Genomic DNA, 23545 nt, shown 5'->3' with positions numbered 1-23545 from the left:
TTGTTTTTCTTATTTGTGCTTTTGGTGTCATATCCAAAAAAGTCATTGCCGAGACCAATGTCAAGGAATATATTTTCTCTGTTTTCTTTTAGGAGTTTTATGGTTTCAGGCAGGTCTCACATTTAAATCTTTAATCCAGTTTGAGTTAGTTTTTGTGAATGGTATAAGATAGGACTCCAGTTTCCTTTTTTTCTTTTCTTTGTATATGAATTCCCAGTTTTCCTAGCACCATTTTTTGAAAACACTATGTACTATCTTTTTCCCACTGAGTATGCTTAGCTCCCTTGTCAAATATTAGTTGACCATACATGTGAGGCTCTCTATTGTGTTCCATTGATCTGTGTGTCTGTTTTTATGTCATACCATACTGTTTTGATTACTACAGCTTTGTAATATAGTTTGAAATCAGGAAGTATGATGCCTCCAACTTTGTTCTTCTTTCTCAGGATTGCTTTGGCTACTTGGAATCTTGTGGTTCCATATGAATTTTAGGATTGTTTTTTCTATTACTGTAAAAAAAATGCTGTGGAATCTTGATTGGCATTTCCCTGAATCTGTAAATGGCTTTGGGTAGTGTGGACGTTTTAACAATGTTAATTCTTCCAATCCATAAACATGAGATATCTTTCTATTTATATGTGTCAAAGTTCTTATATTTTGAACGGGCTGCATTTTCACTTTGCACCAGGCTCTCCAAATTATGTAGTCTGTTGTGCCTGAACTAGATGTCCTGTCCTAGGAATTCTGTGATTTTCATCTTCCTTGCAGAAGGATCATGAGTCCCCATTTACCCTGAAAATCTTTGGTATAATCTTTGTTTCCTGTATGGAATTTCCTGTTTTCCCCAAATCTTTGTCATTTAGAGGGGTCATGGATTTTTTTTTGTTTTTCCCTTTATTTTGTTCCTGATGAAGGAATAAAAAGCTCATTACATGCGAAAAAGAAACAAACAAACAAAGAGGAGGAGCATAAAAAAGCAATCAAAGGAACAAGGGGGGATAAACCATAGACTGCTTCTCCCACCCCAGTCTCAAAGCTTTCATAAATGTGAGAGAGAGGTCCCAAAGAATACCTCAGCTTTTTAGAAAATAGGTATGATTGGGAGATGGGGAGGAAGTAATCAGAAAGCAAATTGCTTTTAAGTTTTTAATTCCAGTATAGTTAACATACAGTGTTATATTAGTTTCAGGTGTACAATATAGTGATCCAACAATTCTATACATTACTCAGTGCTCATCATGATAAGTGTATTCTTAATCCCCATCACCTGTTTCACCCATCCCCCACTCACCTCCCCTCTGGTGACCATCAGTTTGTTCTCTATAGTTAAGAGTCTCTTAATTTCTCTCTCTCTCTTTTTTTTCCTTTGCTCATGTGTTTATTAAATTCCACATATAAGTGAAAGCGTATGGTATTTGTCTTTCTCTGACTTGTTTCACTTAGCATTATACCCTCTAGATCCATCCATGTTGTTACAAATGGCAAGATTTCATTCCATTATAATATATATGAATATATTTATATTTATTTTTATATATGGAATTATATGTTCCATATATATAATGGAATATTCATACACACACCACATCTTCTTTATCCATTCATCTATTGATGGACACTTGGGCTGCTTCCATAATTTGGCTATTGTAAATAATGCTGCTATTAACATAGGAGTGCATATATCCCTTTGTATTAGCGTTTTTGTATTTTGGCGGTAAATACCCAGTAGTGTGATTGCTGGATCCTAGGGTAGTTCTATTTTTACCTTTTTGAGGAAACTCCAAACCGTTTTCCACAGTGGCTGCACCAGTTTGCATTCCCACCAACAGTGCACAAGGGTTCCTTTTTCTCCAAATCCTCACCAACATCTGTTGTTTCTTGTGTTTTTTATTTTAGCCATTCCGAGAGGTGTGAAGTGATATCTCATTGTGGTTTTGATTTGCATTTCCCTGATGATTAGTGATGTTGATCATCTTTTCATGTGTCTGTTGCCATCTGGATGTCTTCTTTGGAGAAATACATGTTCATGTCTCCTGCCTCTTTTTTAACCTGTATTATTTGTTTTTGGGGTGTTGAGTTGTATCAGTTGCTTATATATTTTGGATACTAACCCTTTATCAGATATGCCATTTGCAAATATCTTCTCCTTTATCAGATATGCCTTTTGCAAATATCTTCTCCCAATCAGTAGGTTGCCTTTAGTTAAGTTTTTTTTTATTGCATCCTTTGCTGTGCAGAAGCATTTTATTTTGATGATGTCCCAGTAGTTTATTTTTGCTTTTGTTTCCCTTGCCTTAGGAGACCAATCTAGAAAAAAGTTGCTATAGCCAATGTCAGAGGAATTACTGCCTGTGTTCTGTCCTAGGATTTTTATGGTTTTAGGTCTCACATTTAGGTCTTTAATTCATTTTGAGGTTATTTTTGTGTATGGTGTGAGAAAGTGGTCCAGTTTCACTCGTTTTGCATGTAACTCTCCAGTTTTCCCAGTACCATTTGTTGAAGAGATTGTGTTTTTCCCATTGCATATTCTTTCTTCCTTTGTCAAAGATTAATTGACCATATAATTGTGGGTTTATTGCTGGGTTTTTCTATTCTGTTCCATTGATTTATATGAGCAAATTGCTTTTAATTGAAATATTTCCTTGTGGGATTAGAGGTGTTCCTACCAAGAGAAATATCCTTGAGATGTAACAAAAATTACTCTTGGTGCAAATATATTTTTTAATCACATATTTTAAAAGTAATTAATGTCTGAATCCTTACTTTTACCATATAGGATTTAAGTACAGTTCAAATACAGATGTGTGGAACCACATTATCTGGGCTTGCTTTCTTTGGTAGGAAGATTCATTCACCTATGCATACATTGTTTATTCAATTACTCATCCAGCAAACCTTTATGTTACAACCAATGAGGTTACAAAGATGACCAGTAAGGTTCCAGTGCTCAGATATCATAGTCTAGTGGAAGGGACAAGCCGCTAACCAGGCAGCCACAGGGGAGTGCTGGAATAGAGGCATCACCGTGGCTGGAGACCCCAGCCCATGCACCACCAGCTCACTGAGGGAGGGGAGGTCGTAAGGGCGTGACAAATTCTTAAGGGGGTGACAAATAATCAAGTCTGTATTTTTTCACCAGCTTTGTCAATTAAAAAATATATTCCCTTAAACCTTTGACTTCTTTAAGGGGAGTATTTTATTAGATGCCAGATGGTTTCATTACCAAAGCAAGGATGTTAGTTGTCTGTGACAGAAAGTTATGATTCTTTGTGAGATCTTTCTGAGGGAGACAGTAGGCTTTTCTTCCCTCTCATAGGAGAATCTGGTATGTTAAAAGATTCAGCCACATAATGGGTTATATTTTAATTTAGAGACTTCCTTAAAAATGGATTATATCTAGGGGCGCCTTAGTGGCTCAGTCGGTTAAGCGTCTGCCTTCGGCTCAGGTCATGGTCCCAGGGTCCTGGGATCGAGCCCCGCGTCGGGCTCCCTGCTCAGCAGGAAGTCTGCCTCTCCCTCTCTCTCTGAGCCTCCTCCACTTGTGCTCTATCTCTCTGTGTCTCAAATAAATAAAAATAAAATCTTAAAAAAACACACACAAATTTAAAAATAAATAAATAAATAAATAAAATAAAAATGGATTATATCTATAAAACCCTCAGATAAGGAAATAAAGTTTAATCACCCAAATCAGTGGGGTTTTTTTAGCTGAGAGTCAGGTGCAGAGGCAAAGCAGGAAGGAAATTAACATTTGACTACCTACTTTCGCTATTTCATTTCATCACTTTTATCAACTATGCTCCCATTTTTTTCAAGTAAGGAGACTGAGTACTTCTTCTTCCCTGCCTAGCACTCCACAATTACAGCTCCTCTCTGTCCTCACGCCTGCTTCGGCTGGGTTCCCATGGGCTCCCCACTGTCCTCTGTCCCTGAGGCTTCCTGAACACAACGCTGCTCTCATTGTGCTGCGGCTTACTGAGAACCCAGTCTCTGGGGTGTCTGTGTCAGCGGCCACCTTATGTGGAAAGCACCCTGTCTGACGCCTAACCCTCAGTGGCCACAAAAGAAAACAGTAGGAGCTATATATTCAGCATCTACTCTGCGTGAAGTAGGAGCGCTGCATAAATTTTCACTAGAAATCTGTAGGAATCCTCTGCGGTAGGAGCAGTTTTGACGCAAAATACGTAGCTCGAAAATGACAGAGCCAGGAGCCTAGTCTAACCCAGGTCAGACTTTGTATTATAATACGTGCTTTGTCTCTGACCTCCTGAAATACAAACATCTGCCAGGCCCAAGCCCAGGCATTTTTGCTCCCTTGGACACTACATGTTGGATGGAAGTGCTCTCTGACCCCTTCCACAGGGAGCCGACTCAGGTTTCCCTCCTCACCAACCCATATTTGTTCACATCCTTTGGCTGGAATATGCCAAGAATTTAGTAACTTCTAGGGCTCTAAACCAGTCATCATACTCTACTGGTGAATCTGTAGGCTGGAGGTAAGGATACCTGAGTTCGAATCACAATTCTGGGATTATATGAACAGGTCATGTCCTTAAAGTCCCAGTTTCCGGGGTGTCTGGGTGGCTTAGTCGTTAAGCATCTGCCTTCAGCTCAGGTTGTGGTCCCAGGGTCCTAGGATCGAGCCCCACATTGGGCTCCCTGCTCAGTGGGAAGCCTGCTTCTCCCTCTCCCACTCCCCCTGCTTGTGTTCCCTCTCTCGCTGTATCTCTCTCTGTCAAATAAATAAATAAATAAAATCTTCAAAAAAATAAATAAATAAAGTCCCAGTTTCCTTTCGTTGGCTAGAGATAAAATTATCTCCTCGCCCAATGACTTTGCTTCTCTATGGATTCACCAAGACAGACCTCAGACCCCTGACAGCCCCTCAAGTTTCATATTCCCCAGAGGAGTATTCGCATTGTCTTCTGTGTAGAGCTGTCCCCTGGAGCTGTGCAATGCAGTATCCCTGGTCGCTCCTTGGTCCTGAAGAAACTTCTTCCTAGGGAAGCCTCCTTCAAGCACATACACCCTCTTTCTTTCTTTCTTTATGTAAGAGTTGTGATGGGACCCATTAAAAAAAAAAAACGAAAAAAAACCACCTTCTGTTTTTCACTTTCATCTGGAAAAGGTTCTATGGCAGATGGAGTCTTTTCTTTTAAAGCCTTCTTGCCACCCCCAGCTTCTATATACTGCCACCCTCCAATTCCTCGCATATTCTAGCCAGAAATGTCTGGGATCAAGAACAGACCAGGAGTGAAACTGAGTCTGAATATTGGCATAACGGTGGAGGAAACAACCTCTTGACAGAGAACTCTTTCCAAAAGGAAACCAGGGATGATGCTCAGGAAGGAAAAGCAATTCCAAGAATATCAAGAAGATCTCATATCACATGTGTGGAGTTTAGTGTGTGTTTGTGTGGGAGGGGGAGGGGCAGTGTGCATGCAAGCACACAAGCAAAAATAAGAACCCCATCTTCCTCTGGGAATCAAAATAGCCTTCAGTCCCTAGAGTAAGGGAGCAGAAAGCTTCTCTGAGCTGTGTTTATGAGCAGGCGGGTCCAAGTCCTCACATTTGTGGCCCAGTGGTAGGCAGCTGTCCCTGACCAGATGCACCACACACAAAAAGAACCAGCTCTCAGCACAGAGCTTTGATGAATTATTCATGGACTCAGGAGTCATCCACTGTTAGGAAGCCCTCGCCCCTTTGAATCCTCTGAGCTGAGGACTCCTCCTTCCCTTTGTCCCCTCCCTCCTTTATGTACTCAGCAACTATGCTGTTCTCACATGGACTCTGAAAGGCACACTAGCTGTGCTTGAGTCCCAGCCCTGCAATTTAGTTGCTCTATGGCACTGAATAAGTAACTTTATCTCTTTGAGGTTTGATCATCTATAAAGTGAAGACGACGCTCTCTATCAGTTGTTGGGAGGAAGGTAAGAAAATGGGTAGGTGCACAGTGTGAACGCTAGCTGCTTGGTTCACTGTTTTCCCTATAGTGGTTGTGGCAGTGATGGTTTTTCTATCTCTAGGTCAAGAAGAACAGGATATGATTTAAGTGTCTGGTGTTCTTAGAGGAACCTACAGATGACAAAACACTTAATGCAGTCTTCTTTGAGTGTAAAGAAACAAACAAAATAAGATAGACAGGGCTGCAACATTATCCCTCTTCCTCGGGTAAAGATGCTAAGGGTTGAACAGTGCAGAAAGCAGTGTTGCTGGGGCTCCAATCCAAGGCTTTAACTCCATCCGTGGGCTGTGCTCTCTTAACTCCTCATTAGTCCTAGCCCTGCTTCACAGACCTGTTCACCACAGTGCCTTGTAGGTCACGAAATAGCTAGCTGGAGGGAAAAGCAGGAAGTTTCTAAGTCACCAAGAACGGACCATTTAGAGAGTAAAGTGCTGTCTATACATTAATATTAACCTCTGAGAGCTAAATTAGCAAGGCAGCATGATCCATCTTATTTTTTTAATTTAATTTTATTTTAATTCGGTATAGTTAACATACAGTGTTATATTAGTTTCAGGTGTACAATATAGTGATTCAACACTTCCATGCAACACCCAGTGCTCGTTGCAGCAAGTGCCCTCCTTAATCCCCATCACCTGTTTCACCCATCCCCCACCCATCTCCCCTCTGGTAACCATCGGTTAAGAGTCTGTTTTTTGGTTTCTCTCTTGTGCTTTTTTTTTTCCTTTGTTCATTTGTTGTGTTTCTTAAATTCCACCTATAAGTGAAATCATACGGTATTTGTCTTTCTCTGACTTATTCTGCTTAGCATTATACTCTCTAACTCCATCCATGTCATTGAAAATGGCAAGATTTCATTCTTTTTTATGGCTGAATAATATTTTATTATATACACTCACACACACCTACACACACACCCCATGTCGCCTTTACGATGGACACTTGGGCTGCTTCCATAATTTGGCTCTTGTAAATAATGCTGCTATAAACATAGGGGTGAGTGTATCTCCTTGAATTAGTGTTTTTGTATTTTGGGGGTAAATACCCAGTAGTGCAATTACTGGATCATAGGGTGGTTCTGTTTTTAACTTACTGAGGAGCCTCCATACTGTTTTCCACAGTGGCTGCACCAGTTTGCAATCCCACCCACAATGTAAGAGGTTCCTTTTTCTCCACATCCTTGCCAACACTTGTCGTTTAGCATGATCCATCTTAGAGTAGCCAACAAACTACTGCATATTAGAGCTCAAGGAGTATAGTTAGTAATTCTTGAAGATCTTGAAGTGAGGCCAGAGCCTCCTCCATACCCTGGGTATTATGTTAGCATCTTCCCTCTCCTGAGCTCCTTGGCAGGAGTCTCACAGTAGTCGCATGTCTAGCTCTGTATAATGCGGACTTCCCAGAGTTCCAACCAACTGTTCTTTACCTCTTCCCCACCTTCTCTCTACCACAGTTTTGGGTGAGGCTGCCCCACCTTTTTAAGTATTTTGTAAATACTGAAACGTCTCGTAATCCGTGAGTTCCCCCAGTAACCCAACAGCAGAACTATTTTAAGTCCTGGGTCCCCTCTGGGATTAAATGACACCCACGGGAATGCTTTTGGGAAATCTTCAATCCCTAGTGGTGGAATATTATTGGGGTTGGGAGGGTGGTGTCTTCAAACAGCTCTTTCCTCTCTAGAAAGGGTTGGTGCCTTACAGGTCAGGACCAGACCCCTTCTTCTGGAAATCTGACAGCAGGGAGGGCTGTGGTGGAGCCATGCAGTCCACCCAGATGCCTTCTGGTGACCTTGGTCCTTTCCCCCAGACACAGTGAGTGGGAGAGCCAGGAGTGGAGGAGGGTGGGAAGGAAAGAGGCCTTTCTCAGAGACCTCACCCTTTCTCTCTTCTCATACTTGGGAGGACCATCTCCTCCCTTGTTCCCTCCCCTACCTCTTGCTCTCTGGTTTTTTGTTGTTTTTTTTTTTGACTGAGCTCAGATCTCTCAGCTCCTCTGGGGGATCCTTATTGGAAGCTTAGAGCAAATGTGGGAGGTAAAATGCAACTTCTCCCCACGCTGACACAAGTCCCTTGAGGAGCAAAGAACAGAGTGTAGACTGACCCGGGCCCCAGCCCAGAGGCGGAGGCTGCTGTCTGAATCACCCACCCTTTTTTTTCCACTGAGACAATGAGGAAAATAAACATCCAGACCAGTTTCCAGCCAGATCTGAAATCCTCATGCCTTTTTTTAAAAGAAAAATGTTATTCTAAATAACCCAGAAATACCAGGCCTTCCTCCTCAATCTTTTGTTTGTTTGTTGTCTTCTGTCTACAGCTGGGTCTGGTTACCCCAAGAGTAGGCTTTGAGTTGGGACTTGAACTCCAGAAGATCCTCCCCCTGACACCCCTGCAGGCTCCAGCCTTGGCCTGCAGGAAAGCCCAAGCCCCACTGGAGGAGAGGGTGGCAGGGAGAAACCCGACCCTCTCCTCTTCATTCTAAGCCTTGATCCTTCTTCCTGCTTTCCCTTTTATACCAGACACTCCCCCTCACCAATCCAGGCTGCCAGCACGGATTAGGTCTGGTGTTATGGGCCAAAACCCACAGACTGCTAGAAAGGAGAGCGTCTCATCCCAACTCTTCAACCCCAGAAGCCTTTGACAGCTCACAAACATCTCTTGAGGTGTCCCCCCTTTTTTGTTCTTTGGGTGCTTCTGATTATCTCTGGAGAAGGAAGGTAATAAAGTAGTGTTGAATGGGTCCCAGACCAGATTCCAGAGCCCAGTCTAACTAATTTTTTGCTAGAGGTAGAATTAGGACTTTGACTTTAGGGGTAAGGCACCTTGGACCTTGGGAGATCCTGATTCTGATTAAACATCCACTTATGTACAGCTCTGGGTAGGATTCTGAGCTCAACAAAATCTGTAGGTACTGTCATCTCTCTTTGGGATCTGAATTGGGAATCAAAGTCCTGGTTTTAAATTTCAGCTTTGTTACTGATTCAGTGTGTTGATCTCAGTTTTTTCAACTAAAGTTTGAGGACCAAAATGGTCATTTTCAACCTTTTTCTTTGCATTAACTGTATCGTGCGTGGAACATAACGTATGAGACAGGTGAGAGGAAGCCACCTTGAAGAGTGCCAGGGAGAGAGAGTCTGGTGCTGCCAGCTGGAGCCGGACCCAGAGGGCCTGCCCTCCCCCTCTGCCATGGTGGCCCAGGAGGGCTGAACACAGAGTGGAAATACTGGTGTGCTGCAGATATTTCAAAAGAGGGAATACAGATCACTGCTGAGCTATGGAAATCATTCTCCATTCACAAGAAACATGAAAACCATGAGGAAGATGTAGTCAGATTTTAAAACTTCCCTTCATTCTGAGGTTCTCTTTGTATGGGTGCGCATTTCTATTAAAGTATTCGTGTGTGTGTGTGTGTGAGAGAGAGAGAGAGAGAGAAATGACTGTCATGGTAAATAACGGTTTTTCCATATTTGACGTAATTAAAAAGTGGTAGCCCTATGTGTTGGTTTTTGAAAATACACAAACAGAGAGGCAGTGCTTTAACTTATCCACAAAAGGGAAAGTCTGGGAAACAGTGATCTAGAAGTGATGCTGCTGTCAGGACCACCTGATCCCCGGCCTCTGTGTCTGTATTCACGGACAGAGGCCTTTGAACTCTTCCTTCAAGTTCAGGCCCACAGTGTGCCCCAGCATAGAGTCCAAGCTCTGAGATTCCGTGTCCCTTTTGCTCCGTTCTCACCCTAATGTTGTGTGTAAGCTAGGGCTAACCCTGGGATTTTGCCTGCTATTCCAGCTCTTAAGTTACTTGCCTGTTAACCTGCCTGTAGTCTCTAATTCCACCTAGGACTGTACCCGTCCTGCTTTTACTCAGCCCCTCACAGAGACCACAGTCTTACCCAAACCCTTAACCCAGTGGCTGGCGCCCCACCCACCCAGTGGCAGACTGCTGGGTTACCAGTGGTCTGTCTACCTGAATTTCTTTTTTTTTCTTTTTTTTTTTTTTTAGATTTTATTTATTTATTTGACAAGAGAGAGACAGCGAGAGAGGGAGCACAAGCAGAGGGAGTGGGAGAGGGAGAAGCAGGCTTCCCGCGGAGCAGGGAGCCCGATGTGGGGCGCGATCCTAGGACTCTGGGATCATGGCCTGAGCCGAAGGCAGACGCTTAACAACTAAGCCGCCCAGGCGCCCCTGTCTACCTGAATTTCTGAAGAAGATCTGCTTCTGCTTTCTCGGCACATGCTTCCTCCTTCTCACAGACTCTACTCTACATTTCTAGGTGATACCCAGTTTCTCTTTCTGTTCTCTCAGTCAGCCAGGTGCTGTTCTAAGGACGGGTGCCGGGGAGGAGCATGACACATGGAGCGTAAGTTCTCTGTGACTTGTGAGCCTTGCCGTGTTCTCTAGTTTATGTTCTTTCCTCCAAACTACCCTTGGGGCTCTTCCCAGTGACTGCCCACCTCCTCTGTGTCTAGTTCCCGGTCCCAGGCCCCCCAGTTTTCACCAAGACTCACCTGCTTTTAACTGAACCATGCCTGGCTATGTGCCAAGATATGTTTAGCAGATAGAAAAAAATTTGAGGTTAACCTCAAGTACGGAAAAAAAATTTTTTTTTGAATTTAACTTCAGTATCATGTTCTCATCTGGCCACTGATAGAGACTGAAGTTTTAATCAACTTCAGATAAAATGAGTCAATAGGATTTTCTCAGTTAATTCAGATTTTTCTCTCTTTCTCTGTCTCTCTCTTTTACATAAATAGAATTATACATACCAGGTTTTTCCCTCAGCTTTATCGAGGTATAATTGGCAAACTGTCTGTATTTACAGTGTACATAGTGATGACTTGGTATCGGCATACATTGTGAAGTGATCGCCACAATCGGGTTGATTAACACAGCCATGACCTCAGAAGTCGGGTTTCTCTTGCTTTCTCCAGGGGCTGCTGTTCAAGTTCCCAGAGGCTCGAGGAGCTGGAAACGGTTCTTTGAGGCCAGAACACAAAGTTTGGGAATTGGGGGAAGGGGATGTGTGAGATGCTTGAGGGTGAGAAACGACTGTCATCTTTCTGATGCCACATTCTAGAGACACATGGTAGCTGCCCAGGGAATATTCAGATGATTTAGTTGCTGTGTTTGGTTATGACTTTGTAAATAGTTACACACAATTACGTTTGAAAAAGTCCCAACTTATTTGTAAATATTCTTGTTTTGAGAAATTCACTGTTGAGAAGGAAAAAAGGAAGCTTCAAAAACATTCTAACCTTATTCACAGGACATAGAGAATAAAATTCCCTTTATGGAAATAATGATATAAAGCACAACAGTAAACAAAAATAAAGAAAATTAAAAGAAAAACCTCAAGATGAATGATGTACTTACTAGGCTGAAGAGACAGGGTGTGCCAATGACCTAAACTTCATTTTACATATCTATCATTTGTTTATTGTTTGCTTTTATTCCCCACCTCCTTACCCCTTTTGTAGATGAAGTCAGTGAACAAAATTCCTCATGGCTGGTGAATCATATTAGCCAAAACACTCAGCCAAGACAGAGAAGGGAATAGATTTCATAGAATGAGAAAATTCTAGAATATGAGGTCTTGAAATGCCCTGAGAGAAGGTTTAGTTCCAGACTCCTTAAATAACAGACTATCCAGAGGTCAGGGGAGGGGAGCTAATTTGCTCAAGATCATACAGCTGACTGACAAGGCTAGAATTGGCACCTGGGTTTCTTGGCTTCCTGCTTGTGTTCTAGATGATATTGATGATGATACCATCTTGAATTTACATGAGGCCATATGATTTATAAAGTGCTTTTATATATACATTGGTTTAGAAGGCCAGTTTAGTTCAAAGAATATAGGTCTTGGCATCATATAAATACACAAACCCACAACATTGATGAGTTCAATCTTAACACGAGTGAGTTAATTTACTTTTCTGAGCCTCAGTTTCTGCATCAGTAAAATAGAAACGAGACATCCTTCACAAGATCATTATGAAGATTAGATAAGAGCCCACTTCAGTTACATAGCATAGTACACATTGAATATCACTTAAATGTATGGCCCATAAATTATCACTGCCTTCCCAGTGATCTTCACAGCAGCCCTTTGAGTAGGTGGACCATGCTATTCTTCTGTCCCCCATACCGAAACATCCCAAGTAACCCTATCTCTATTTCACCCAAACTCAAGAACATTTTTTTACTGTGTGTGATTATAAGTTTATGAAATAAACCTTGCTGACTTCCTGGTTTGAGATACATTACACTTAATGTATTGAGGTGCTCAAAAACAAAGGTGTCTCTTTTTTTTTTTTTTTTTTTTTAAAGATTTTATTTATTTATTTGAGAGAGAGAGAGAGCACATGAGAGGGGGGAGGGTCAGAGGGAGAAGCAGACTCCCTGCTGAGCAGGGAGCCCGATGCGGGACTCGATCCCGGGACTCCAGGATCATGACCTGAGCCGAAGGCAGTCGCTTAACCAACTGAGCCACCCAGGCGCCCCAAAGGTGTCTCTTTAAGTGTACTACTACTATTAATTATAAAAGCTAATATTTACGTAGAGCTTACTGTGTACAAGGCAGCATTCTAAGCGTTTCACAGATCTTCACTCCTATGATCCTACAAAGTAGATCCCTGTTACTCTTCTCATTTTACAGAGGAGGAAACCGGGGCACAGAGAGGTTCCGTAACTTACTAGTAAGTAAAGGAGCTGAGATTCAGACCAGACATTCTGGTCCCAGCATCCTGAAATTCTAGATGGAGTTCTTGCCTCAGGTCATCACGGTCCCTGTACCAGGTCTTAGGACGTGCCCAAAGACCCGGGAAAGACCCGCCACTGCCTTTGCTCTCTCGCGATGACTGTCTCTGGTTCTGCCAGTTGTAGGTGCTCTCCTTAGACTCCTTTAAGAAGGCATCACACAGAGTTCTTGCTGCTTTTAATTTAAACATAAGCCGGATTTTCTTCACTGACCTAAACCATCACTTCAGTCTTCTCTGAATCTAGGACAGATGTTCTTACGCCCACTAGAGTCCACGTAATTATAAACAGAGCTGAGAGGCCAGCTGTGGGCTTGGCCATTAGTGAATACATTTTCCCCTAAAATTCATCAGAGCAATGGCCCCCTGGACAGAGGCACCAAGGACATATTTCTCAGATGATTGGTGATCTGAGTGTAAAAGGCTTTGGACGGAGGGAACAGAGACCTGGGTTCTAATTCTGGGTCTGTGGTTTTGCTTGCAGTATGAACCTGGGCCAATCATTTATTCCTCAAGCACTGTTTTAGACCCTGAGTGTGTGAGCTCAGGTTCTCTGAGAAGCAGCTGCAGGATGAGTTAAGACCTGCAAGAGATTTATTGGATGAGACACCTGTGAGGGATCATGGGAAGGAGCCAGAGAAGGGGGCAAAGCCTGCAGTGGGGTGCAGGGCTGACACCTGTGACAGAGAGAAGGCAGGAAGCAGGATCAGACTGCAGTGCAGTTGTAGGACAGTTTCCTCCAGATCAGTGAAGGTTCTCGAGCCAAGGTCTCCCATGAAAGGAGTCCCGTGTCTCATAGGAACAGGCCTGTATTAGTACTCCTGCCATTCCTTTGACACTGGATGAGAACAGCCCTGGGGAGTGGAGGGATGCAGAAGGCCAGCAGCTGGGGCTGTCAGTCAGTTATGCTGCCCACATCAGGAGACCGAGAGGCAGATTTTTATGGTTAACCCACTGAACCAACAGTGGTGAACAGACCATGTGAGGTTCAAACTCTTCAAGGAGCTGACAGTCAAGTGGGAAGAGACAGATGAAAAACAAAATGTTTAAGTGGTAGCAATAAGCACTTTGATGAAGAGAAGACAAAGTAACGTGATAAGGAGTGACTAGAAACTCAGGTCAGGTGATCAGGAAAGGCCTCTCTGGGCCCTGGTCTCTTTGTTAGTCATATTAAAATAGTTTTCTTGGGCGCCTGGGTGGCTCAGTTGGTTAAGCGACTGCCTTCGGCTCAGGTCATGATCCTGGAGTCCCAGGATCGAGTCCCGCATCGGGCTCCCTGCTCAGCAGGGAGTCTGCTTCTCCCTCTGACCCTCCCCCCTCTCATGTGCTCTCTCTCTCTCTCTCAAATAAATAAATAAAATCTTTAAAAAAAAAAATAGTTTTCTTTTTTTTTTCATTCCACTGGATATTTGTGTAGCACTTATAATTTATAAGTATATGCTCCTCCTTTACCCTCACATCAAGCTGCATAATAGGATGGCCCTTCAACTTAATGTGAAAAAGACTTGAGTTTGAGTCCTGGTTTGGCCATTTCCTAAGAGCTCTGTAACGCTGAGTTAAGTCATTTTATTTCTCTGAGTCTTAGTTTCTTCTTATGTGAAATGAATCTGGAAAGATCACTGCCCTGCCAACTTTTCAGGGCCATTATAAATGTCAAAGTTGTTGAGAACAGCCTACAACTGGAAAATAAAAATAAAAATTTCTTTTACAAAAAATAAAACACTTAGGAATCAATTTAACAACAACAACAAAAAATACAAGATCTCTATACAAACAATGGCAGAACATTGCCAGGAGAAATTCAAGAACACCCAACAAAGGGAGAGAGAGATGATGTTGTGAAGTAGAACATTCAATATTGTTACTATGTTATTTCTCCCCAGATTGATCTATAGATTCAGTCCAATCTCTGTCATAATCCCAGCATGTTTTTTTGTATTAATTATACCAAAGCAAATGAGAAGGTACTATATACACATATGAAACATTACTGTTTTTTTTTTAAAGATTTTATTTATTTGACAGAGAGAGACAGCAAGAGAGGGAACACAAGCAGGGGGAATGGGAGAGGGAGAAGCAGGCTTCCCACTGATCCCAGGACCCTGGGATCATGACCTGAGCCAAAGGCAGACACTTAACTAACTGAACCACCCAAGCGCCCCAAAACATTACTGTTTTATCAAAGAATATGTCAATAATAATTCTGACCCTTTCCAGTCATAATGTTGGACTTTTTTGAGAACTTCAGGGAATGGTGTTAGATTATTAGATGAAAGCTCTTTTCACTTTCCTTACAAGTAGAAAAGTCCACTCGAGCTTATAATATTTATTGTTCTTCCAATTTGATGTATTACTAGAAAAAACACTGAACTGAAAAACAAGAGACTAACATTCTTGCTCAGGCCTACCAATCAGTCACTGGTAAGAAAATCACTTGGTTTCTCTGGACCTTAGATTTCTTATCAGTAAAATAAAATATTGAACTAAATGATCCCTTGGTCATTTCCAGAACTGTGCATCTGTGATATGGAAGAAGAATAAATCATTAAGGATCAGCAAGAACAATCTGGTGATTTCTTTCCAAGCCTGGTTCAATACAAGTTTATCATGTTACTCTCTTGAACCATTTAATTCTATAAGCTAGGCAACAATTAGCATGTTGTTTGTGACCAAGATGTACTAAAATGAAAAAGAATATGATTTCTTATAATAATACTAATGCAATCTCCAAACTGGCTTTTCTTATGATTTCTCCTCTTGATTTTTTCTTTTTCTTTTTTTTTGGGGGGGTGGGTAGAGGGGTGCAAAGGGGAAGGGAGAGAGAGAATTTTTTTTAAGATTTATTTATTTATTTTAGAGAGAGAGAGCATGCATGAGCAGAGAGATGGGTGAAGGGAGAGGGAGAGAATCCCAAGCAGATTCTCCGCTAAGCGTGGAGCCCAACACAGGGCTTGATCCCATGGCCCATAAGATCATAACCTGAGCCACAGTCACAAGTTGGACACTTAATCAACTGAGCCACGCAGGCACTCCAGGAGAAAGAATCTTAAGCAGGCTCCATGCCCAGTGTGGAGCCCTACTTGGGGCTCAGTCTCACAACCCAGATTATGACCTGAGCTGAAATCAAGAGTCAGATGCTCAACTGACTGAGCCACCCAGGCACCCCTCCTCTTGATTTTTTCAAAGCACAAGTTTGGGACTCATTGGTTTTGGTTTCAGCTTTTATCTCCTTGATGATGAACTTAAATTAGATGGTAATATTTTGAAAGAGGATGTGATTACACAAACCAGAATGAGAACTTCTAGTCCAGGGATTGGCAAACTTCCTCTATAAAAGGCCAGATAGTAAATATTTTAGGTTTCACCACCCTTCTGTTCTCGCACAAGTGCTCAACTTCACTCTTGTGGCATATAAGCAACCATGAACAGTATGTAAATGAATAGGCATAGCTGTGTCCCAATAAAACTTTATTTATGAAGACAGCCAGTGGACCCAATTTGACTTAATGGTCCACAGTTTGCCACCCCCTGTTCTAGTGTAATAATATACCTTGGCGGGCCTTCCGAGACACATGTGCATGTGGTCTCAGATGTTGGCCCTTCTAGAGGTATTAAAAAGACAGCACTTCTTTTTGGATGCCAGCAGAGAAAACCTAGAGTTGCTGAGGCATCAAGATACGAGGCTGGAAGAAGAGTAGGAAAGCTACACATGTGAAGCTAGGAGGTCGTTGTGACGCCAGGACTAGAGACAGCAGCTAAGGAAGGGCTGCTGGTTACACGTTGGTCCAGCCAGGCTGTTAGCCTCTGGAGTCTTCTAGTCACCACACAAAGGCCAGCTGAGGCCATTTGCACTCTCTGGCACCAGTCCTGGCTCCGTCAAACCCTAAAGGTCTGTGAACACAAAGCTGACGCTCTTCTCCCACATCGGGTCGCCTCCCACAATGGAGTGCTGGGGGAGCACTTCCCTCTGTGGGGCACTGATGTGCAGGGACTGTGGTGTCCCTCTGCTCCCTAGGACAAGCCCTACAGGCTGCTGTTTCACATCATGTACAAGTTAGGACTCTTAGATCCACATACTGTCCTTAGATTCCATAGCTAGTGAGCTGGGATTCAGATTTCAAAATCCACATTCCTTCTCTCTACCCCACTACCTCTCCTGAAGCCAGAGTTGGGCTTCACGTAATGCTCAGATCTCCTAATTCCCTCAGCGAGCTAGGGCTGTGAGAGTCCCAGCCTCCCCACCCAGAGTAGAACAGTTTCAGGTATTGTTCTGGTGATTTTTGCGACTGCTGATGATCCTTCTTTTTTTTTTTTTTTTAAGATTTTATTCTTAAGCCATCTCTACACCCAGTGTGGGGCTGGAACTCACAAGCCCGAGATGAGGAGCCGCAGGCTCTTCTGACTGAGCCCGCCAGGCGTCGCACTGATGATTCTTGATGAGCTCCTGCCATTATAGTGTCTGACAGTCATGTTCACGCCATTTGCCAGTTGTCCCTTAAGTGAAAGTCATTGTAAAAAAAAAAAAAAAAGCAGGGGAAGTTCACCTCTTATAAAGCTGGTTAGCTTAAAAATATAGTGATATGTCGTTGCTGTTTTTGTGGGACGGTCACAAGAGTCAAATACATCATTGCTGTGTGAGCTTATGGTACCCCCTGGATGGATTGATTCCTATGGGACTACTGTTAGGTCCCCAAAGTTCCTCAGGGGAAGGGAGAAGTGCTGCCCTGAAGAGAAATACGGTTTTTCTAACTGAAGTAACAGTAGAGCAAGGACAAGACCCATTCTTCCTGCTGGGCCTGCAGCTCCTGGCAGAGTCCCTACCATCTGTGCTCCTGACCCTAAGTAAATGACAAGAATGCTTCATTCCAAATATGAACTAACTCCTTGAGAGGGACCACCCGGCCAACGCAGCCCCACTCAAGGGAGCAGGAGTGAGTTCTGTGACAACTAAGGTGTACCGTAGGTGCAGCAGGTAAGGGGAGAACAAAACTTGGAACCTGATCTTTCTAAAACCAACAGGACAAGGCCTGGCTAAATATAGGCTAGCTGTCCTAAAACAGACACACGCAAGGCAGAAAACCTCACAAAGTGATAACAGTTCCTCCCAGCCTTCAAAAACAGTTTACATTTGGATCCTGGAGCTATCCGTTCATTCTTCTGACCCAAGGAAGAATAACCGACCGCCGTGGTATGTTTATCCAACACCTTGTTCTCAACCAGACCTTTGCTAGGCACAGAGCATTGCACTAAACACTGTCAGAGAAACAGAGATGGGCCAGATCCTGGCTTCTGCCAGCTCACCGTCCCCTTCCATGTGACAGACTCGTGAACTCCGTAGAGAATAAGCTGCAGAACGAGGTACTGTGAAAGGTTTAGAGGAAGGCGTGATTCATTCTCACTGGAGGCCTTATGGAAAGCCTGGCATTTGCTCTAATAATGTGAGGGGCCCGAGGGCAGAGGAGGTTATGTAAGGGTGTGTGACCAGAGACTGTGACATGCCTTTCAGCTACAGTGACTCTCTTTCCCCTGCACCCTTCACAAAATCGATTTCTGCTAAAGTATACTGAGAGATCCTCTGTGTCAAGGTCAGGATGTTCTGACTTGGCTCTCAGAGCCCTGGGGGGTGAGGGGGGTGGGGTGTTCTTTCTCAGATCCTTCCCCAGAAGGGGGATGCATGGGCAGCCTAGTCCCTGAAAAGTCTCCCAAGGGTCTCGTGTTACTGCCTGTCTCTGCCTCCCCTTTTTTCTTCCTCTGCTTTATAGTTTCTATAAACACTAGGAGATGTATTTTTGAGCTTGGGGAATTATTTATACCAGTCTTTAGTAGTTTGATCCAGTGAATGTTTACTTACCATGCAAATGTAACATAATAAACTCATAACAAAATAACAGCCCTGCCAGCCAGTGTCCTGGTGATTAGATCCTCTGACTGGATTGCCCCTCACCTCCCCCACAGGTTATGGAGACTCCATCTTTGTTCACACTGATATATACTGATACATCTTTCCTGCAGTGCAGTGGATGGACTCCCACACTAGGAGATCTGAATTCTTATTCCAGGATTGAGGTCTGACCTGCTGTGTGGCCTTGGACAAGTAGCCTCACCTTTCTGGGCCACAGTTTCTCCAACCGGAAACGAGAAGCTTTGGGAGCGTGGGAAGGACAGTGGTGATAAATGAGCAGTTAAGACTCTGGGGCCCCTTCCAGTTGCCGTATTATGTGAGTTATTGTGTCAAGTGAAGCTATTTTGTGTTTGGCTTTAAATTTGTGAATAATTCCTCTAATTGTGATGTGTGTCAGGCGATTTTGAGGATTATTCATTTTTATTTTTATTTTTATTTTTTTAAAGATTTTATTTATTTATTTGACAGAGAGAGACACAGCGAAAGAGGGAACACAAGCAGAGGGAGTGGGAGAGGGAGAAGCAGGCTTCCCGCGGAGCATGGAGCCCGATGCGGGGCTCAATCCCAGGACCCTGGGATCATGACCTGAGCCGAAGGCAGATGCTTAACGACTGAGCCACTCAGGCGCCCCATTGAGTATTATTCATTTTTAAATGATTGCTTGTGACTGTGAGTTAAACTGACTTCAAGCTCTCGATCCAGTCTAGCCCTCAGCCCCTGTCAGCATGCGTTTGGTTTTCGAGCTCTCCACCCTCTGGTCCTTGTTTCTCTGTCAGCTTTCTGCAGGGACCACTTACCCCATAGAATCCTACACCCTTCTGTTTTCAAAAGTCTTTCATCGATCGTCTTCTCTCCTTTAGAACCCTTAGAATGTTACCACCATTCCACTTCTGGGTGTCAGGCCAACAAGCATTTACTAAGTATTTAATAATTACAGTTTACCCATTTTCCATCTCATCAGATCCTCAAAAGAACCTTGTAAGGTGGGTGTTCTCTTCGGTGTTTGACAGCATGAAAAAGGAGGTACAGAGAGAGTAAAAGTTGTGTATGAGGCCCTGTAGTAGGATAGTGTCAGAACCCATGTTTCTGAACCTACCTTACATGTTGTGCCTTTTGGAGTTGGCTGTAGGCAGATGATATGAAAAGCCAGTGAGAACAAGGGTGGTTTCCAATTTGTAATTTTGATTATCCAAAAAAACGATTGTTGGAAGAATTTGTTTTTTCATTTGGCTTTTCAGGCTTGCTTTGCCCCTGATTTTTCAGTTGATCCCAACTCTTCTACCTCTGCCTTGGGATTAAGAACCAGAGATTGTTAAAAGCTAAACCAATGGATCTTATCTAAATCCCTGTGTAAATATGACTCATTAGGTCTTACACCGAACAGCTCTCATGTTTCCAAAGATGGCTTTGATGTGTATCCCCTATCTCATCCAAGTTCTTTCTTTTTTGAATAGAGAAAACGAGGCCCAGGAAGGTGAAATGGCATTCCCAAGGTCACTCAGCCAGTTGACAGCAGAGCTTGGCCTAAACCCTCGTTCTGTTATTTGACTCTGCCCCTCATAAAGCTAATACCGTTCACCACATAGGGATCTTGTGGGAACTCTTTACATGGATGAAAAGAATTGGCTTTGGAAGAAAGTTTGATCTATTTCACATAGGCTCTGCCACTTTCTAGCTGTGTGACCCCAGAGCTCATTACTAACTTCTCTGAGCTTCAGTTTCTTCATCCAAAAAGAAGGGGAAAAAATGGAAATAATATCTGCCTCAGAGTAGACTAGAGGCATGTAGTAGGTGCTTAATAAATGGCAGCTGTGATTATTATAGTCTCTATTGTCCTTTTTGTTCTCCTTCCACATATAACATCATACAGGGTATAGTTGGGACTAAAACAGAGACAACAGTTACCTTGCAAGCATTCACTGTTGCTTGGAAAGCAACTCCATACCTCTTGGCCAATTTCAACATCCCAGCAGTTCCATGTGTACTAAGAAGTAGAAGCAGTAAGAATGGCAGGCACTATGCTAAATGCTTGATATGAATGATCTCAAACCTTGCAGCAGCCCTGGAAAATTATTTTCCCCGTTGAACAGGTGAAGATCAAAGAGGTTTATGTAACCTGTCTAAGGCCATAAAGCGAGGAGTTAGCAAAAGCAGGCTTTGAATCCAGCCTGGGCTCCAGCATGTGATTTGGTCTACCACTTCATGGGTTCTGACACCCACTGAGGCTTGGGTGGGGATTTCGGGGGGGAAAGGATAAAGATAAAAAGGGCATTAAGATAAGGGAACCCGTCATTATTTGGCCAGTCATCTTTTCCAGAAACTCCCGCCAACCGCCCCTTTCCTGCTCCTGTTATCACTAGCCAGTTGATGGCTGGGCTGGGCTGGGCTGGGCCCCTCTACTAAAATCCTTCAGAGCTTTCCTGTTCTAGAGTTTTGCAAGAAGGTGGGCGGAGTGTTTGTGTGCTGGGCAGCCTTCCCAGGGGTGATTGTGGAAAGGAAGGGGAGTGATTTTTAGGGCCCTAAAAAGAAGCCAGGGAGAAGAGGAAAAAATAAAACCCTGTTTAAAAGAAAACAAATTTGACTCAAGCATTTTCTGGCATTATCTTTAGTCTAGACTTGGAGATGGAAGCCCAGGCCAGAAGTCTGGAAATGTCCATTTTCTTCTTGCTGTATAACTGCCCTTCCTAATGACCCAAGACACATCATTACAACAGCCTGATGGCCACATACCAAAAACAGCCCAGCCGCACATAGCGTAATGTCCTTTTTCATTCTTTTCTTCCCTCAAGGGGTACCCAGGCAATAAAAACAAATCCTATGCATGTTTTATGTGAGTGTGCGCATTTGTTTTCACACCAATATCTCATTCACCTTTTACACTTTGGGTCTTTTGACCCCAAGGAGTTCTTGCTATTTTGTTTTGCTGAAATACCCACTGCCTTGCTATGATTGTGGAGTAAAGCCCTGAGCATTGGGGTTGGAGGAGGTGCAGGGAACTGAAGGTTGGAAAGGGAGAATGTCCCTTACTCAATCTACTTTAGTAAGGACTTGGTATTTACTGAGTGTTCAACATTCTCTTTATTTTTTTTTATTTTTTTTTTTTTTAAAGATTTTATTTTATTTATTTATTCATGAGAGACAGAGAGAGAGAGGCAGAGGGAGAAGCAGGCTCCCCGCTGAGCAGGGAGCCCGATGCGGGACTCGATCCCAGGACCCTGGGATCATGACCTGAGCCGAAGGCAGACGTTTAACCATCTGAGCCACCCAGGCGCCCTCAACATTCTCTTTAGAGAGGAAATAAACTAAAGGTCAGATGTATTTAATTAAACCATCCATCTCTTGCACAGACTTAATACTTCATACTTTGTGAAAGTGTTTATGCATGTGTGTGTATGTTTTTTAAATTCACTTTCATATATCACCCATTTAAAGTATACAAGTCATTGTTTTTCAGTATATTCACAGGGTTGTGTACCCATCACCACCATCTAATGTTGGAACATTTTCATTACCTCAGATAGAAACCCCATACTCATTAGCAGTCACTCCTCCATCCCACCCCCATCCCCGGGCAACCACTAGTCTACTTGCTGTCTTTATGGATATGCTGATTTTAGACATTTCACATAAATAAAATCATTACAATCTGTAGCCTTTTATCGCTGGCTTCTTTCACTTAGCGTAGTTTTGAAGATCCATCCATGTTGTAGCATGTATCAGTACTTCATTCATTAGATGGATGAATAATATTCCATTATATAGCTATATCACATTGTTTATCCAGTCTTTACCTCTGTCATCACACGATCTTCTCCCTGTATATCTCTGTCTCTGTTTGCTGTTCTTATAAGTATACCCATCAGTAGATTAGGACCTACCCTGATCCAGTATGACCTCATGTTAACTAATTAGATCTGCAAAGACCCTATTTTCAAACAAGGTCACATCCTGAGGTTCCATGGAGACATGAGTTTTGGGGGGACACTGTTCAATCCAGTATAGACCCTAAGGAATAATTACCTACATTCAGGTAGAAATCTTTTAAAGTAGCAAGCAGAAGTGAGATTTTGGCAAAGTTTAGCACCAAAACAGCTTTGAAAGAATTTTTCTGAAGCTGCCGATCATTATGGAACTGACTGATTTTATAGACATGGCTTCATATTTATAGAATGGAATTCCAAGTGGACCCAACTCATCGTAATCCCTACTTCATCTTATTAGCAGACCTCGAAAGCCCCTCTTATTTTGACCACAAGAAACAGGCATATTTGGTTTTGTGCTAGTGAAAATTCTTTTATTTATTCAGCAACTATATATTCAATACCCACAGTGAGCTGAGACTGTTTTAGGCACCAGGAATACAGAAATGCCTAGAACACATTTTGAGAACTTAAAACATGCCAGATTGTCTCAACCCTTTATGCATTCCATCCTTGTGACCATCCTCTGTCAACTTGTAAATAAGGAAACTGAGGCTCAGAGAAGTGAAATGATTTCTCCAGCTCTGCAAGAGCCTGGGTCAGAGGGCCCCAGCTGTGAGAACAGGTCACTCTTCTTTTATACAGACCCACAGCTCAAAGCATGAAGTGAAGGGGGCACGCAGGGTGTATGGGGTGACAGGCGGGATAAGTAGATTGTGACAGAATGGCCTTTCTTGTTGGACTTGGGAACCTGGACTTGATTCTAGAGGCAGTGAGGAATCAGCGGTATGGAGGGAGTATGACCTCATGCTGTGTATTTCATTATTTTATTAATCAACATGTATTTATGGAGTTGGGTCACACACTGGGCTTGATGCCAGGGATGAAACTGCTAAGAGACAGTATCGCCCTCACTGAGTTTACAGCCGAATGTGTGGAGTGATGAGAGAGAAAGGTTACTGTCTTCCTAAAATTCTATGTGAAACACAAGGAAGGACTGGTCAGA

The 23545-nt window shown here is 43.0% G+C and overlaps 1 protein-coding gene across 3 annotated transcripts in view; it reads left to right on the top strand.

The window, feature by feature from the left end:
- GAB2 (GRB2 associated binding protein 2) overlaps positions 1-23545 on the top strand; it is a 181322-nt gene that overhangs the window by 133601 nt on the left and 24176 nt on the right. The window contains exon 1 of one of the 3 annotated variants that reach the window (XM_036113191.2): positions 10262-10322. The exons of 1 other annotated variant lie outside the window; for it this stretch is intronic. In XM_036113191.2, coding sequence (XP_035969084.1) covers positions 10316-10322 — 7 coding nt within the window. In that variant the 5' untranslated portion in view covers positions 10262-10315. Of the gene's footprint in view, positions 1-10261; positions 10323-19257; positions 19289-23545 lie in introns of those variants that run through there. One more of the 3 variants, XM_078058599.1, reaches the window with a different exon arrangement.

Source organism: Halichoerus grypus, chromosome 11 (assembly GCF_964656455.1).
Source record: "Halichoerus grypus chromosome 11, mHalGry1.hap1.1, whole genome shotgun sequence".
NCBI lineage: Eukaryota > Metazoa > Chordata > Mammalia > Carnivora > Phocidae > Halichoerus > Halichoerus grypus.
Note: the sequence above shows the minus strand (reverse complement) of the source record. Positions and strands in the feature narration are given on the sequence as shown.